This window comes from Podarcis tiliguerta (assembly GCF_965153285.1).
Source record: "Podarcis tiliguerta genome assembly, chromosome: 6".
Classification (NCBI taxonomy): Eukaryota; Metazoa; Chordata; class Lepidosauria; order Squamata; family Lacertidae; genus Podarcis; species Podarcis tiliguerta.
This window is the reverse complement of record NC_139539.1, coordinates 49617816-49635953: the sequence shown is the minus strand read 5'-3', so window position 1 is coordinate 49635953 and position 18138 is coordinate 49617816. Positions and strand designations below refer to the sequence as shown.

General features: G+C 41.4%; 1 protein-coding gene across 2 annotated transcripts in view; it reads left to right on the top strand.

Annotated features, from left to right (window-relative positions):
• The window catches only part of ERI3 (ERI1 exoribonuclease family member 3), a 200324-nt gene that overhangs the window by 71035 nt on the left and 111151 nt on the right, over window positions 1-18138 (top strand). For both annotated transcript variants that reach the window (XM_083446137.1, XM_083446138.1), the window contains exon 6: window positions 6330-6402. In XM_083446137.1, the coding sequence (XP_083302263.1) occupies window positions 6330-6402 (73 nt within the window). The remainder of the gene's footprint in view (window positions 1-6329; window positions 6403-18138) is intronic.

The window sequence follows — 18138 nt, the reverse complement described above, 5'->3', positions numbered from 1 at the left end:
TAACGGAGCATGGATGCATTTTTGCTGCTGGTCAGCCCTCATTAATATTTAGAGGTGACAGGTTGACATTTGCAGGCAAAACTTTCACTGACCTTCATGTTGTGCACTAAGGCTGTTGCCATTAATGGTTTTTCAGTTTGAGGGCTTACAAAGTGATGGGGGATGTGAAGAATGCTTGTAAAGTTAGAAGTGTGGCGCTCGTGAGCCGGGGAGTTGAGACTAGACGATTTATGTGTGAGGGAACCTGAGCAGACTGAGGTGGTGACTTTCTTGTTGCATTAGTGAATTTCTGGGCATCGCCTGGATCTATGCCCACTTGAGGAATTCCAGGGCAAGAAGCTAAATAGGTCTTTGACTGTTTGCTCAGGTGACTTTTTCCACTGTAGAACTTTGAGAGAAAGAGGCAACTCCAATCGACCCTTCAGAAGCAAAAATTCATCAGTTTCTATTGACAGTAGAAGAGCCTTTCCATTTTCTTTTTCTCATGTTTCTGCTTCATGCACACTGATGTGTGAGGCTGACATGCATCGTATAGTTTGGCTATGCTGTGACACATTTGAGGGCAGAAAAAGGGGAGATCTGTCTCATGTTGGTCTGAAAATTGAGTGCTGCATTAATCCCAGCACTTCCAAGCTAGAATATTTCATCCTGATGCTGTCACTTGCAAATGTGAACCACAGCCACCCCTCTGGCTGTTTGGATGCTACCAAGATGACTCAAAAAAGTAATTAAGTCTATTGTGGGGACACAGGAGCAAAAAGTAAGTGTTCTTTGTAGAAAGCATTTAGGTGATTTTGCAGAGCTTTGAAGCTTATTTACTGCAATTCAGAAGAGCACAAAACTGACTTTTTATCACATTTTCAGCAAGCTATTAAGTCCTGCACGAGGCTTGGAAATAATTGGAAATATGTTGTACAGTGGCAGTTGTAACATACAACCTAGAGTGGTGGTGATCTGCCACAGGCACATTTTAGATTTTCTCCATTTGTATGAGGGCTAGAAACCTGCTTTTAAAGCAACTAAAATCAGATTATCAAGACTCTGAATTCAGGGCCTAATTCTCAATTTGGCAAATGCTTAATGTATACAGCAATGGATACCATGTGTTCTGCTCCAGTGGTGTAGAGTCCAGGAAGGCTTGGATGTTTTAGGTGCCTGCAATTTGTTCTCTCCCTTTGAGTCCTCTGGGGGATCATCTGATGACGCTCAGAATGGCACCCACTCTGAGAGGCCTTGAGAAGATCCTCTGTTGGTAAACCAGGAAAGGGATCTTCAGAGCTGGCAAAGGGGGGCACTTTTTGCTCTCTTTATTATTTGTTTGGTGATAGATCTGCTTTGTTCTCTGAGGAGTTGATGTCCTGCTCCAGGTCAGAGCTTGGCACAACATCATGCACTTACTAGTAGATTCATTCTTTTTTCTTTGTTTTCTTAAAAGCTGCATCTAATATTTCTATGTATCAGTTGGTTATACTAGGCAAAGTATCCCTTTCTCACTGGCTATTTTCCATTACCATCCAAAGACTTGTCCTGGGGTAAGACGATGCCACCTGTAAATTGAAGTGAAGAATTATTATTGCATTAAGGAATAGCAGCGCATTTGAGTAGCACATGCTTTTTGCATTGTTAGGCTTTCTGGGTTTCTATAGACATCTATAGGTCTGAATACATGAATGGCCATAGTTTTTGTTCTCTTACTTTATAGTGCATCTAAATGGTATAAGGCAGGGACAGCCAACTCCCAATAGACCGTGATCTAATTGGGGGTTCAGGTCAAAATTGTTAAGCTTTTTTTTTTTTTTTTTAGGAAGGAGAAAGCCCCATTTTTTAGGGGTTCAGGTCAAAGTTGTAGGGCTTTATTTAGTGGAGAGGAAAGCCCCTTTTCTTTGGGATCCAGGACAAGAATGTTGAGCTTTTTTTAGGGGAGCCAAAGTTGTTGATCTTCTTTGGGGGGAGCCAGTGATCTATCACAGACATCCAGTGATCTACCAGTAGATCATGATCTACCTGTTGGACGTGCCTGGTATAAGGGATGTATGACTTTCCTCTGAAGTGTGAGGAAGAGGTTGTGTCACTCTGCTTTCATGTTTACTTTTACATACTTTATAAGCAATATGGCAGATTTCCTGAAGCATCTTTACTGCAGCACATTGGTGCTTGAAATATATAAGTAAATAAAAATAGAACATGGTGTAACTTTGTTCAGAAATTATCTTTAGACCACAAAGCAGCAGACCTCAGTGTTGTCCCCTTTCTTCTACTACCTCCACAACCTCCTCTCCTTCCACCACCCATGCGGAAAGGCCTTTACTGAAGCAGTGGTGACAAAGCTTTCTGTATATTTTCAGAACATGACAGCATATGAGGTTCTATTAATGCCTCCTGACTGGGTCTATAAATATCAAGATTTAATGTTCCCCATATCTTTTCCAAAGGAGGAGACTCTTTAAAAAGACAGCTCGGTATCAATGAATCCAGCATGTAGGAAATGGCCCTATTTTCTTGGGCTTCTGACTTTCTGAACCCAGAAGCAGATGGACATTAACCACCTCTGATTAGTTGGGAGAGTTGTACATTAATTTTTTATACACTAGGACCACCTGAGTGACTGAATTCAATTACAGGCTCCCTCCTTTTCTCGTTGCCCCCCCTTCCCCCCTGTGTTATTAATGTGGCTCCTCCATAGCAGAAACCGAGGGACCTGTTGAAATGAGAAACCCTTATTTCTTAGCGTGACCCACTGGATAATTAGGGTTAAATTGATATGCTATCACATTGGTGACACATTTTATCTGCCTCTGTTTGTACAAGAGGATACAATGGTGGAGGAAGGACCAATTTGTGCCCTTCTCTCGCTAACCAGACTGAGATAAAAGGTGTCACTAGGACGATAACGTCCTCGTCTTGCGCTCCTTTATTGTTGCTCAATTTGCTAGTTTTTTCTAAATCCTGTTCTTTCATTCTTTCAATACCCTTGGCCATATTTTAGCTCCATGCCATTGCATAATGATGCCCTGCTAAATGTGTGTGCGCTATCTGCAACTCTGGCTGACAGCCCTGCCTGATAACCAAATTCCTGTCCATCCATCACTAGCTGCCTCTCCTCAACTTAAGGAAAGCGATAACCAAAGCATGGCTGTTTATCACCGCCAAGCTGGGCTCTTCTTTCCTGGTTGAAAGAAAGGAGAGTTGGCTTCAAAGGAAGAAAGAGGGCTGCATGATTTTGTCTCCATCTGCGTATCATTCTCCTCTGCAGCCCGTCAGACTGCCCTGTGTATTTTAGAAGCCTTCCCTCACATTATGCTGGGCTAGAATTTGACACAAATCTCTCTAGTTTTTAAATTTAATTTTCTCAGTCTTACGGCTCTGGGAGGAAAATTAAAATGTGCAGGAGTAAAATATAAGAAGAGTGAATAGGATGTTCAGTGGTCAGGGGTGTGTGTTTCTCTTACATGGCTAGCAGAATGTATAAAATTCAGATTCTTTAGACACATACAGTACTTAGGTTGCAGCTGAACTTTTTTTCCTACTGCAGAACATAATGTAGGAATTTGGAATACACAGTGGCAAATGAAGCCTGTCCTTTAAGCCATCCAGGCCTCAAGAGAGAAGCTCTTCCTACCAATGAAAGTCATGCTGGAGATCATGAAGAGCAGCTAGTCTATTTGTTTTTGGGTTTAATATATCTGTGTAATAATACAATATTACAAGCAATTAAAGCAAGAATGCTGCCTCTGATCCTGGAGGTGGTATATACAGTAACTCTCATGACAGCTTGTCACCAATAACAACAACAATAATAATAACCTTATTGAAGTAACTTCTTTAAACTGTGAAGTTGTACTTACAAAGGCAGTCTGGATTCACATGTATGAGTTTAGAAGGCAATAGTTTGCTAGCTCATACTTTTTAGTATTTTTATTTGAGAAGGAAAAGTAACTAAATTGTGTGTACTTCAAGATAAGGATAACTTGGACCCTTACAAAACTTCTGTTCGGAAGCAGTTTGCCCCAGAACTCTTATGTTTATGTCGAAGTATAGCATGTGTGTATGGGAAGATGTTATTGAGGTCTAGATGCGGACAGTAGGTGAAAGTCTTGTTTCTAGATCCACTGAATTGTGCTCCCTTAGAGGCAACACTACGAACACCAGGGAACCAGCCCTGCACTGCCCTGCCCTGTCCAACCCCTTCTTTCTTTGTAGGAGTTTACAACAAAGTGCTGGGTACAAAGTGCGTGCCTTATTTGCATATCCAATTGCTTGGATTGCAGTAATTACCATGTGTAAATGGATCTATTAATCACTTATTTAATTAATTTTGGGTCTTTCCTGTGTTCGCCTAATTCATACCCCATCCAGCATTCAGGGCATCTCTAAAAATCTTTAGCAAAGCATTAATAAGCATTATGACCTGTTAACTACCCCATATCAATCAAATTGATTGGGAACAAATGAATCTACATTCCAAGATAATGGACACAATGCCTATTCTTTGCCCTTCCAGTAGCAGAAGGGGGGGACTTGTGGGGCTTAGGACATGCCTGCTGTTTGAGGAACACAAGTTCTTACTATGGGACAGATTGTAGAGCTATAATATAGTCCTTAGTTCCCTAGCTAATTTTGCCAATGTATTGATAACTCTCTTGCTGATAACTTTCTGATGACTGTTGTTACTGCAGAATAGAAATGTGAGGATGGTTTGTGATCTCCTAGGTATGTATTGGCTGTTTACCGCATGTTCTGTGTGCCTAGTTCTGGTAATCTTGGCATCTTTGGGTCCAGCTGCAAACACCAGCATAATTTATGGGTGCGTAGTTTGGCAAAGACAATGCCTTGTTGTGCCCTCCATCTATTACAACTTGAGTTCATAAGAACATTAAATATTTGTTAAAATATTTGTATACCGCTATTCATAAAAAAGTCAAAGCCGGTTTATAACAGCCATACATATATATAGTAAAACCATGTAAACATTTAAAATTGGATACCATCAACTAATTATACAGAAACATAAGAAGAACTCTAATAGACCAGATCAAAGGCCCATCTGGTCAAGCATTCTATTCTCACAGTGGCCAGCCAGGCGCCTATGTGAAGCCCCCAAGTGCTCTCCTTACATGGGATTTCCCAGCAACTGGCATTCAGAAACATAAGCCACCTACAGTGGATGTAGAACATAGCCATTACAACTAGTAGCCTTTGTTAGCCTTATCCTCCGTGGTTTTATCTACTCTTTTAAAGCTGTACAAGTTAGTGGTCATCACTACATCTTATGGGAGAAAATTCCATAGTTTAACTATGTTTAACTATGTGTATAGATATACTTCCTTTTGTCTGTTGTTCACAGTATGGCTTCACAGTATGGCTGGGAGTTCTAGTACTATAAGAGAAGGACAAATGCCTCTTACTGTCCACTTTCTTCACACTATGCATAATTTTAAACACCTCTATCATGTTCCCGCTCTCTCACCTTATCTGTAAGCTTAAAAAAATCCCAAATGTTGCCTCCTTTCGTTTTAGGGGAATTGCTCTAGTCCCTTGATCATCTTGAAGACTAACTATGGTTTACTTTCTGACAAAAACTGTGATGTGAAGCTATGGTTTGTTGTTGGCTTATGAATCATGGCTTCTTTTAACTATGGGTTCGGGCAGAATGCCAAACCAAAAGCTTTACCATGGCTTGTTTGTCCACCCCAGACATTTCCGAATTAGAGAGCCATGAAGCAAGAATGGCTGGAAAAACATACCAAGCTTGGGGGGAGCAAACTATGGGTTGTTTGTTTATTTGTGAAACAATTTATGGTTTGTTGAAAGCAAACCATGGCTTAGTGTTACATGCGAATACAGCCACAGTTGACTGTTGTTGTGTGCATGAGCATAGGTGGGGACAACCAAAGCAAGGCATGTGCCTAAAGTCATATGCCCACGGGCTCACCAGAACATACTGAGCTGCTTTGCTAATCTTCTTATGGAACTAACCACTAGTTGAAGATGATTAATCTAACCAGGCCTACACACCTTTTAAAAATGATTGCTATGTTCATGGGTTGCATGTGAAATTTGGGCGACATATTGCCAATTTCTAAGTCCTCAATGAAAATGTCTAGTATCTTGGATGTATAATGCCTGTTGTCTAGCCATCCCAAGCTTGGGTTTGGGTTGGGCTCCTGTGTTTGAGTGGCCTCTGTCAAATGTGTGGGACCATTCTGAAATGCAGGCTAGAGCATTTTCTTCTATCCTCTTTCTCAAAACCAGAAGTGTTTAATAAAGTTTATTTTGTGATGTCAGGCTCCTCCAATGGAATCCAACCTGTTCTCTCTCCTCTCTTACAGGTTACCTGGACAATGCCAATACTTAGGGCTTCCAGTTGCTGATTACTTCAAACAGTGGATTAATCTCAAAAAGGTACTTTCATTGCAAATCTCCCTTTCCCCACCACCCCTTGGCTGCCTCTTCATTTCCCCTTCTCCCTTCCTTGGCTCCTTCAAGGAGGTATTTAATAAGCACGGCTGTTTTGCATTGAAATGAGGAGTTATTTTCTCAGAGGCCGGGTGAAGCGAAGTTCCTATTGTATCTCCCCTAATAGAGTCTTACTGTACTTGATGGAATATGGTCTGCAGCTGAGGAGAATCCCATTGTGGCCACCCTAACATAGCACCTCTATGCATAATAACTCAGCATCTCTCTGGGAAAGGCTGGGTCAGCTGGAGCATATCCAAGCCTGCTCCACCCCCCACCCGGGCTTCTAAGTCTCTCTCTCTCTCACCTCCCCCTGCCCGCCAGTGAATATTAGCCAGCTGTTTCTCAGTGCTAAAAGTCTGGAAAGTGCATAGAAAAATAACCTGCTTAAGACTTTCTGCTTCGTACAAACCTTTAAAACAATAACTCCCCTGCTCCAAATTATGTGACCCAAACTGCTTAGCAGTATGACCACCGGAGCTTTAAGCACAGATACCTCTCTCGTTCGTTCAAACCTAATGGATTAACTACTCAGGCATTTTGTATTTCTCTAGAGACCCCCCCCTCCCCCGGCATACAAGAGAATTGCATACATGGAAAAGGCCGTCCCCCAACCCCCGTGTTGATAAAGAGACAGTTAGGTAGTGGAAACAGGCAATTGGTGCAAAAAAGTCAAACCCAGTGTTGTGCAAGGAAATGTTACAATGCTTTAAACAGTTTCTGTATTCTGTTAATGAATGGCATGAGTGTTGCCACTGAATTCAGCAGCTTTGTGTTTTCAAACCATATGTAGGAGCTTGCTTTATGAAATGCTCGTGTAATTTGGCTCTTCCTATTTTGTTTTGCCTGTTTTTTAAAAAATAAATAAAGTGAAAGCAAGAGTGGCATTCTGAATGGTAATAGTTTTTTTAAAAAATAATAAAAAAGCATTTTCTGTTCTGTCAAATCAGGGTAGGGCCTGAATGTAACAAGGGGGAGGCTGGCAGCATGTTCCTCACTGAGCTTGACAAGGGTTTCCTGCTGTCAGAGCAAATCTCTTGCCTTATTGCTGGGCTTTTGCAAATGCAATCTGAAAGCACATTGGGGCGTTGTGCAGTTCAGTGACCATTAATGATCGCCATTTGAAGTTCACTAAACTTCTGGTGAATGGATAGCAGTGATATAACCAGCAGGTTGATGGACATACAAAAAAGTCAAATCGCTCTGCGTGCTGATGTTTGATATTAGCTGGCTGAAACCCTTAGCTGTGTTGCACCTCCTGCCCTTGGGACAATACATTATGTCTTTTTTGCTATCATTTTGGGCTATCGGGTTCAGACTGTTAGAAGCCTGCTTTCTTTATTATGTATAATCCATTTTGACATGCAGGCAGAGGGAAATTTTATGTCTCTTTCAGGGAATAGCTTCATGGTGCTGATGTTTGATCAGAATTCATGATGCTTCAGTATGGCAGGAATGGGAGCAGCATGAAACCCCAGGACAGAGGATCAGTAGAGCAGTGGAGATCAGGGCTCATGTAGATAAAACAGACAAGACCGGGGTTAACATCACTTAGAAAACCACTCACTCTCTTGTCAAGTGTGGTGACCCATACTTGGCTTTGTCAGAAGGAAATAGAAGCTCACTTGTTCTGCAAAATGTGGAAAGAGCAGAAATGGTCTAAGTGCTCAGCCCTCATGTTTTCCAAACTGCCTAGAGACAGGAGTGTTTCAGCCTCAAGCTTGAAAAATCTCCAAACCTAGGCAAAAAAAAATTCACAGCACTTTAGAAATAACAGGTGGTATTCAACTAAGTTTTATTTAGAGTAGACCCATTGAAATTAAATAACTTGATGAACTTGGTAAAACTTGGTTAACTACCGCCCCATGTTAGGTCCCTGATACTGATTGGTTGCTAGCAGGATTATCAGATTGTTTTAATGTATTTTTGTTGCTTCAACTGGACAAACAAATAAACAAAGAACCAAAACCTGTACCATAATTGGATGAGGGGGTACAGGTGGTGAAGTCTGAGGAGGGGTGGAAGTCAGAGATTGGTCCTCTGACCTCAGCAGTCTTCAGGTGTGCAATAGAAGCTGGTGTTTGCTGATATAACCTGTCCATAGTAAGCTAGTTCTGTTTATATGGCTCATAGTTGGGGAGTCGAGTTGCTAATTTACAGGTCAGAAGTAAAATGGGGTAGGAGTCGTCTGGGTTTGCTGGTTCATCAGATGAGAATAAATGGCAAAAATCTTCCCTTATACATTTGACAGGAGGTTGGAATACTAAAGATGGGGGAGCAGGTAAGAGATATACTTTAGAGCTGGTGCTGGAAGGTTGAGTGTCAAATGGAGAAGTTTCACATGTCTCTTTCATACAGATGAATTGTCTTTTTGATGTGCTAGCAAATTTGGTAAAAAAAAGCCAACTGGACTGTAAGCAGAACACCTGTAGCAAGATACTCTTTTGTACAGGAGGTCTGAGAGGAAAAGATGGTAGCAAGCCTCTGTGGGTTGTGTCTAAGAATGGGGGAAGTGGGGGAACTTCAGAGAGAGTGGCTGAAAAATTCAAAGGAGGGGAAAACGTGTGTTCTGTATAGCCAATCATAGATGATAACACAGATAATGCACAGAGAAGACAGAGGGCTTGTTGTGAGCCCATTTCTTGCTTGTTCAACAAACCATGGTTAAGATAAGCTATGGCTTATCATTACATCTTAATGAGGATAGGGTGGAATAAGTGGTGAGTACTCAGTGATAGGTTCTGACTTCGTGAGCTTAGTCATAACCCTGGAACTAGACACACTTAGCTGCATTTGTAGCTTGATTCTGTTGTGTATGAGCATACCTTGTTAGAGACTAGTGTGGGTAGTTAGGTCAGCACAGTCTTTTTTATCTATACCGTAGGCTACAGGCATGCTTGCATAGTAAACAGCAGAAGATAGTCTTACTACATGGGTTGGAAAGGAGACACGGTACCTTTTTTTTAAGAATACTAGACTGTGTATCTGCAAAGAAGCAAAGCAAAAATGCCCAAGCTGTCCCCCTCATCTAATCTGAACACATTGTGTTGGTGAGCTCCTTTCGGTTGAAGCCAGACCACCCGCATCTTCTCTCTTCATTGTTTTCTATTCTCCAAGTTGGAACCGGCAGGAAGCTGATTCATGCCTTGTAGCCTTGAGTGTCCTGCTGATGACAACTGCTGTTGCAGGCAGAAGATCTATCCAGCTTCCCACCATTAGCTGACAAGTACTTCCAGTAAGCCATCTTGGATGTGTAAGCTAGGAAGCCACTCCGGTGGGAATTGGAAGGCATTCTTAGACTTCGTTGCAAGTTCAGAAACAGGTTGAATGTAAAAGGTCCCGTCCCCCCCGCCCCCCGCATATAGTTTAACAATAGCCTTATACATGGATGCAGGGGCTGGATAAATGCAAGACCTTAGGGTGGGCAGAAATCAGCAGCAATGAGAACAAGCCCTGCTTATAGCTGGATGCGTTGTCACAAGTTTTACTTTCCCCTGCCTGCAAATGCTTCCCGTCTGCCAAACCGCATCGGCCTCTTGCTGACATTTTTAATGTCACTGAGCGATCTTGTATCCTTCATGAACTGTCAGTTTAGTTAGGACTTAGGGCAGGGAGTTTATTGTGCTCTTTGCCTTGACTAGATCTGTATTGGCGGGGGCTACCGGGGGATATGGATTTTATTAGAATGTTCTTATATATCAGATCTCCCCTTAAACCTTCTCGATGGGCAGCCATTGAGATAGTGGTTGAGTGCTGTTGACTGGCTTCCCTTCTGCTGCTGTCAAAAGCTGTCTTTATGAGCAGCAGAGGTGCTGTGGATCAGAATTAAGGTATTTTAAGAAGGATACTGTTTCTCAGAGGGTGATGTCCAAGTTTGGAAGAGCTAAGGGTGCTTGCAGGCCAGGATGGAGGAAGCAGTAGTGGGACTGACAAATACTAGAACTGTAGAGGGTCTATGGGGAAAGGGTAGATACATATGAATAAAGCAGTGGCTTCGGGAAAGCCTACTACAGAAGAGCAATTTGCTATGCTGCAAGGCTTAAATATAACATGCATTTCAATTTGTCTTTTGGACACTGAGGGCCTGTAACCACAAAAGTGCTTGCTCCCTCATAGTTACAAGGAGGAGGGAGGCCATATGTAGGCGTGTACCAAAGCACCCGTCTCCAAATATCTGTCTGCTAAGACTTCCGCTCAGTTGGGTCAGACAACTGCATTTTACCACTGAATCTTATGCTGTAAACTCTTTAGAACAGGGATCCATCTCTCTCACTTTGATCTGGAATATGCCATGAGCATTGATGGTACTATATAAACGATTAGTAGCAGTAGTTGCCCTACAAGAAGGTGCAGCTCCTTAGGCTGTGTAATAAAATAACTTTGATTAAGACTGAACAAGGAGCAAAAAGGATGCTCTCATGGAAACAAAGCAAAATAGCTTTTATTGTCGTCCTGGGCAATCTGTGCTGTTTGGGTCTCCATTGTGGCAGAAGGCAGGAAGCAGGGGTGCAATGTTGCATGCATTGTACCTCATAAACCTTATGGGTGTATGAATAACTGTGTATATGTATATCTGTGAGCATATGGGTGCATTAGCTAATGAGGTTGCTGGGCCAGAGTCCATCTGGTATGTCACACGATGATGGTGCAGTGTTGCCAATTTCAACTTTAGTACCAAACGCAGAACCGAATGCATTTTTATCACATGTAGACTCTAGTCCAGCAACCTCATTGATGAATTGCATTCATGCTCTGCACAATTGTGTGGTTCACTGATCTGTTGAAACCTTAGTGATATACAGCTAACCCATTCAGATACATCCTGGTGATGTAATGCTGATAATACTTCTTTTAGGTTTATGATGAGGGTGTGTCCTGTGGTGCCTTTTTGGTCAGAAATTGTTGTTCGTATTTACTTTTCTTTGGAAAAAGCCTTGATATTTATTGATATTTATGCACTTCTAAATTATATTCCTGTGATGTGGTAACTAACAGATGAACAACAAAAGTCAATCCTTTGACCCCCTATAGTTGCAAAGAGATTTGTATTCAAGATTGGAAGGTTAAAGACCCACCACTCATTACTCAGTGATCTGAAGATCATACTGCCTTTTTTACATTTGAACATACATTTTATAATTGCCAGTCTTGTTTGGATATCTGTTCGCACATATGGGCATTTTATATTAATCCATATGTTTAAATTATATTTTATGGAGTATTCTTATTGTTAATATTAACTGACATTGTTTTCTTTCTGCTAAGTGTGTGTGTGTGTGTGTGTGTGTGTGTGACTTAGCACAGTGTGTAGGCTACATGGATGAATTGCACATTGGCACATTGGGGAAAGTCAGGCTGGCTAAAGCTCAGAATGAGCTCAGACTTGCAAGAGAGGTTAAAAATAATAAAAAAAGGTTTCTTTGGCTATGTCCGAAGTAAGAGGAAGACCAAGCAAGTGGTAGATCCTCTGTGTGGGCAACATGGAGAAATGCTATTGGGTGACAGAGAAAAGGCAGAACTACTCAACACCTACTTTGCCTCTGTCTTCACCCAAAAGGAAAACGATGCCCAACCGGGTGATAACAGAATGATGTAAGGAGGGAGCTGTAGCCCAAGATAGGAAAAGAGGTAGTAAGGGAACACCTATCTATTTAAAATGAATGCAAATCTCCAGAGCCTAATGAGCTGTATCCAAGGATACTAAAGGAGTTTGTGGATGTAATTTCAGAGCCTTTGTCTATTATCTTGGAGAATTATTGGAGAACAGGTGAGGTCCCTACAGACTGGAGGCGGGCAAATGTTGTCCCCATCTTCAAAAAGGGGGGAAAGGAAGACCCAAGTAATTGAGAAAAGGAATAGAGGGTTATATTCAGTGCTGTCTGTGTGCAAGCAGAATGAACTTGTGTTCACATAATGGGACATGGCCTTCTCCTTCCTACAGTCCTCCACATGCCCTCAAAATCTGTTTTAGAAGGTGTGGGATCCCAAGGAATAAATTTTGTGGGTATGTGAGGGATAAAAAGGTGAAGTTCTGTTGTACAAGTTGAAGGCTGTTTCTGCAGCATTGGATTCTACCTCAAGATGAGCAGAAAAAAATCATCAAGATATGCACTACCTTACATATATGAGGAAGGGTTAAATATCTGGACTTTCCCGTAATACCCACTCTTATCTATTACTTTTCTAAGCAGAAGTATATAAAACCGTGAGTGGAGTAGAAAGAGTAGCCAGGAAACAGACCTTTTACCCTTTCAAGTAGTTACTGCAACCAGTGAACCTCCAATGAAATTAACAAGCAGCAGGTTTAAAACAAGCACATAAACTATTTTCACACAACCCTCAATTTATTTGTGGAACTCTCTGCTATCAGTACAGCTGGGCAATAATAATAAAACCCCTTAGACGAATTAATGGAAGATAAGAATATCAATAGCTCTTTATTAGCATGCTCAGGGCATCTATTCTAATATTTAGGATGTCTCTAAACTTTAAAACGGGTGATTGGGAGTGGATGACCAAGAATGGACTGCTGCTATATATTTCTTCAAGCATCTTTATTTGGCTTTTGTCAAGGATGGGACATAGGGCTAGGTGGATCGTTTGTCTGGTCAAACAGGGTTGACATTAGGTTCACATAAATTTACTGAAGGCCCAAAGTGACCCAGATAGTGGAAATAATTACCCAGATAGTGGCAAATTACTAAGCTAAGCAACTTTTGATCTGAAGCATTTGCTTAACATTAAAACATATGCCTAATTCAGAGGCTGATCCTAAAAACTAAAGGGACTACAGGAGTAGGGTCAGAATGTTTGTTGTTGCTGACAGAAATCATAACACGACGCTTGCCATGGTTATCTTATTGCCTGCTTTCTAACTTCCAGCACTTCCTGGACTTGAATTAGTATTTTTCATTGTGCCATTTTGTGGGTTGTTATCTTATGTAATGACTGCTCCTTTAGCCCAGCAGCTTTCTGAAGCACATGCGATCAGCTTGACAGTCATGTGATAGCTCAAATGATACTGGTAACTAGCCAATCGCAGAGAGAGAGACACTGGGTTCATTGATCTGATCAATAGGGGCAGGTGTGCTTCTTCCTCCCTCCCTCCTGGAAGGCTGCATGGGGCCAGCTTTCTACTACTTTGCCTTTAAATCTGTCACACAGCTGTCTTGAACTCTGGAAATCCTTTCACTCTCTCCCTCGCCTTGTTAACATGTGTTGCCTTTGGGGTAATCAGGGAAAAAATATTATGTCCTTTTACAATTACCGGGTTTTGGAATATTAAAATGTCTCGCTGCATCGGCAATGTTATTTTGATTGGTATTCTAACCTTTGACTAGCCCATAAAGCGAGCCGCTCTTCGAGCCAATATTGCAGGACTGAAATTTAATTCCGAAATGATTCCAGATAATAGGGAGACAGATAATATATGCATGAAGGATATTATGTTTGGACTAAATGCAGCAGGGCCAGGGCTTGGGAGTTGAATAATAGCCCAGAGTGAGTTATAATCTGTGGGACAGAAATACCTTACTGTCAGGGCCATGAGAGGAACTCTTAAATCAAAGGGAGAGAGCTAGCGGGTAGTCATTGGAGACGGAAAGGGCATCCAGGAAAGGCCTTAAAGATACTGGGTCCCCTCTATCCTGCTGCAGTGTACTCCACAAGGGATCTACTTGATTCTTAACTTGGATGTGTAAACATAAATTTATAAATCAGTGTTGGATTTATGGTGGGGAAAGGTGAGCTTTGAATGCCAAATCTCAGTGGTGATGTACATTTCTCCCTTTAACTAAAATTGTTCAACTGCCTGTAGTAGTTTTCCAGGAATTTTGAATGAGAATTATTGGGGTGAATTCGTGCTATCTCTAGACATTATTTGGGTTCCTAGTTGCCCGAGGAATGTCTCTTTTCCCAAAGCCCTTAACATTAGTTGGGGATAGGGTACTAAAAGTACCGGTAACACCTGCCCACCAGGTAAGTTCAGGAAGTTCCCAAGTGGGCTTGATGGTTACCAAGCCCCCTGGAACCCAATTTTGTATGCTTTTAACATTTTTGAAAGGTTTTCATTGGCCAAGTTAAAAGTGTTAAGGTTTTTAAAGTTAAACTTACATTTGAATTACATCTTCTTATGGTATCCTGGTTGTTGGTTTTTCAAATGTCCTTTTATACTCTATTATATAACTGGGTTTATAGTCTTGATTTGTATTAAGTTATTGGTGGCTATTTAAATTGTTATTTGTAAGCCACTCGAAACTCTTGGATCTATATAAATGATAATTACATAGGCCTTGGGCATATTAAGAAAATAGTTGTAGGATTATCACAACTTTTGGGGCAAACATGCATGAATTCAATTCTATACCAGCTGAACAAGGCACTGGTGACAGATCTTCATACATATGTCAGGTAGTAGTTCCTGTGGGGATATTCTCGTGTACTACAAAAGACTGTTGATTGATAGATGTCCTAGGAACAGCAAGAGAATGTGGAATTTGCAAAAGTCCCAGGTGCCTTTGCCTACTGTGTTGGATCATTGGCTAGGTTGGCTAAAACTCTGTGCAGATTTGTAAGTGGGTGGCAGTTGTTCACTTTATATTTTTTTCATGCTTTTTTTTAAAAAAATAGTATTGCTAATATTTCAGTAATGTAGGGATAACTAAGATTCCAGCAACGTGGATTCCCTGCATTATTGGTGGTGGAGGGCTGAAACTGAGAAAAAGTGGCTTGTCTAAGGCCACTTAGGAGATCCAATGAACCCGGGGTGGGGGAGGGGGGGGGAGAGAGAGAGAGAGAGAGAGAGAGAGAGAGAAGAGTTTAGCTCCTGCTCAAACCACCCTAGAGTCATACTTGATTCTGTTATCATAAATTTGCTATTTGGATTAAGAAAGAAAAGAGTTTTCCCAATTAATCCTCATGTGGTTATTAACCCTGGGGAAAGCAAATCCCTAGTTACATTCACATATCAGACTAGCTTCCATCCAGATCATTAACCAGAATAGCACAGCATGTTAAGCTATACATCGCCAATGCCTGGCCTGGCCTGGCCCAAACCTGAAAATTTGGTCTTATGTGAGCCATGCATCAGATGTGCTAATGTATTGCATGATCCGAGGCTCCAACTTTCTGGGTACATTACCCACAATGCTTTTTCCTCCCCCCCCCCATCATTATTTATTGAAGTTCTGAAACTTTTAAAACAATGTATTTTGACAGCAAACAGTATAGTAGTTGACACAGTGCTTTTTTCAGCCAGCTTTCCTTTCCTTTGCCTGAGCATTTGTTCTGTGTGCTTACAGTCCTGCTAGTTGCCATCTGGTCTTGTCTGTGATGGTTAATGTGGTGCTTCTTAGGCTAATTGAATGTAGACCTCTTCCTGTTATACTTGCTTGAATGCTGTTGCTGCACAGTTCCACAGTGAAGGGATGTATGAGCTTAGACACCTTATATGACTATTTCTGAAATTTTATTTAGACCTTGTGCTCCATAGTTTGCATCTGTAAAGATGGAATTGGCTGGGATACTGTCAAACAAACAGGCCTCTTTACAGGTAATACTATGTGATGCCTTGCCAGTGAGGTTCATATGTGAAATATATTAAGAAAGAAAGAAAAATTGAAAAGGTTATAGGTTTCAACAGAGCAAACAAAAATCCTGGGGCTCAAATTAGTGACCTAATTCAAATCAGGTTTATAAAATGAATAAATGAGTAAACAAATGAGTAAAATTAAACCCTATTTCAGACCTTATATATTCAGATCTCATTAGGAGATTAGGATATATTAAGGGTCAATCATATTCTGCTAATGGGGTTGGGGAGAGAGGAAAATATCTTTGAACTTGGGGTGAGTTGGGTCTTCCTTGTCTAGGCTGCCTCATAGCAGTAAAATTGAATATACTTTTCAAATCATGTTTTGCTTCCAAATCATATCCATTTCAATCCACCATAAACTTTTCAGAGTGGCAAAGAGTATTTCATAAATTAGTTAACCTTGACCCCCACTCAAAAAAGCCATGTTAAGAGTTCATTTTGATCCACCCAACTGGGGAAGAAGGACTGGGGACTCTTGTAATATACAGCCCTGCTGTGAAGCTGCCCATGTCCAAACTGCATCATATCGCATGCAGGGCAGCTGCTACAAGAATTGCCTATAGATCAAGCAAGAGCTGTCTACTTGCTGTGAGACACACTAGATACTAGATATTGCTTATGAACACCAACAATGCAGGGCTCAGTGCATATAAGAAAGCCACTTTCTGAGACGAGATTGTGAGAGTCTAGGATGCTGAAACAGACCAACATTTTTGTAAGTCTGATCTTTTATAGACCACCAACTCAAGAAGAGTCATAATGGAGCCTGTGGCAGGAAGACTACAAAAATGCTGTGGGTAAATTGCTGCTAAAAAAGTATGCAATTAAAATACCATGGTTCTGTTAGTTTTCTTTGTCTAGAAAATGGTACTTGTTGTGTCAGTAAACAACTAGACCTCTAAACTCTGGAAAAAGATGTGGACTCCCACATAAATGTTTTTGCACTATCATAAAGACCACCTGCTGGTCAAGATACCCATATTCTGAAAGTATGAGCCAAAATGCAAAAGGACCAGGAATTGCAGATTTGTGGTGTCTTGTGCTGATACGTTAGTGTACAGTGCCATACCTCTTGTCATTAGCTTCTCAGACGTGGAGGGATTTTGTGCAACATCACTTTTTAAGCACAGCTGCAAAGTATAGCCTCTATGGGAATGTAAGGGCACATACTCACTCTAGAAATGTTTTCTCTTGTACGCTTGTGTATATGGATATATAATTCTTTGGCCTGGCCCGACACCGTCTTTATCTGTTAGATGCCAAGTGCCAGACCTCAGGAGACACCAGTCCAAAGTTAGATGGTATTCATGTAGATGTCAACAGTCCTAGCTTCCTACTCACGCCCTCGCCCTGCCCCAGCCCCATAGTCTCTTATAGAACTCCTTGTTTTCCTTCTGGTTGCTTTGCTGGATTTCAGTGTATCTTGAAATCGGCTGTGAGGCTGGAATGCTTGTCGCGTACCAGTGTTGAAAGAGACAAGCTTGACCTCGCACCTGACCCTTCCTCCCCCGCAGTCAATACTAGAGCAAGACTAGAGAAGAAGGGATTAAAGGCAGGGCATGTCTTACAATAATCCTGCAACGTGGGCTGCATTCCAGGCCAGGTGAGAGTGGAGAGGCACTTGCCACATGTGTGGAAAATGATCGGATGGAATCTGGTAGACAGAAGGAAAGGGAAGACGTATTGCTGGGACTGGTATCCATTTCATATTCTTATTAGCCACTCATGTGCTATGAAGGGGTTAAAAGGCTTAGGAAAGAGATTGGAAGGTAAATCATACACAAGCTCCTGTTTCCCCCATGCTTCCACTTCCTGTGGCACACATAAAGAATTCTGGCTGTGCAAAGGTCCCATTGGTCCTTTGTAGCTTTCATTCCCTTAGGGAGCGGGAAGTGGGGCTGAAGGTTAAAATACAATGCTTTGAGATCCAGTATTTGCAGTTTCTTCTTCATGGCAATACAGAGGTGAGTAGAGTGTTTTTTTTTATTTTATTATTATTATTATTATTATTATTATTATTATTATTATTACCCTGCCCATCTGGCTGGCTTTCCCCAGTCACTCTGGGAGGCTTCCAGCAAAATATTAAA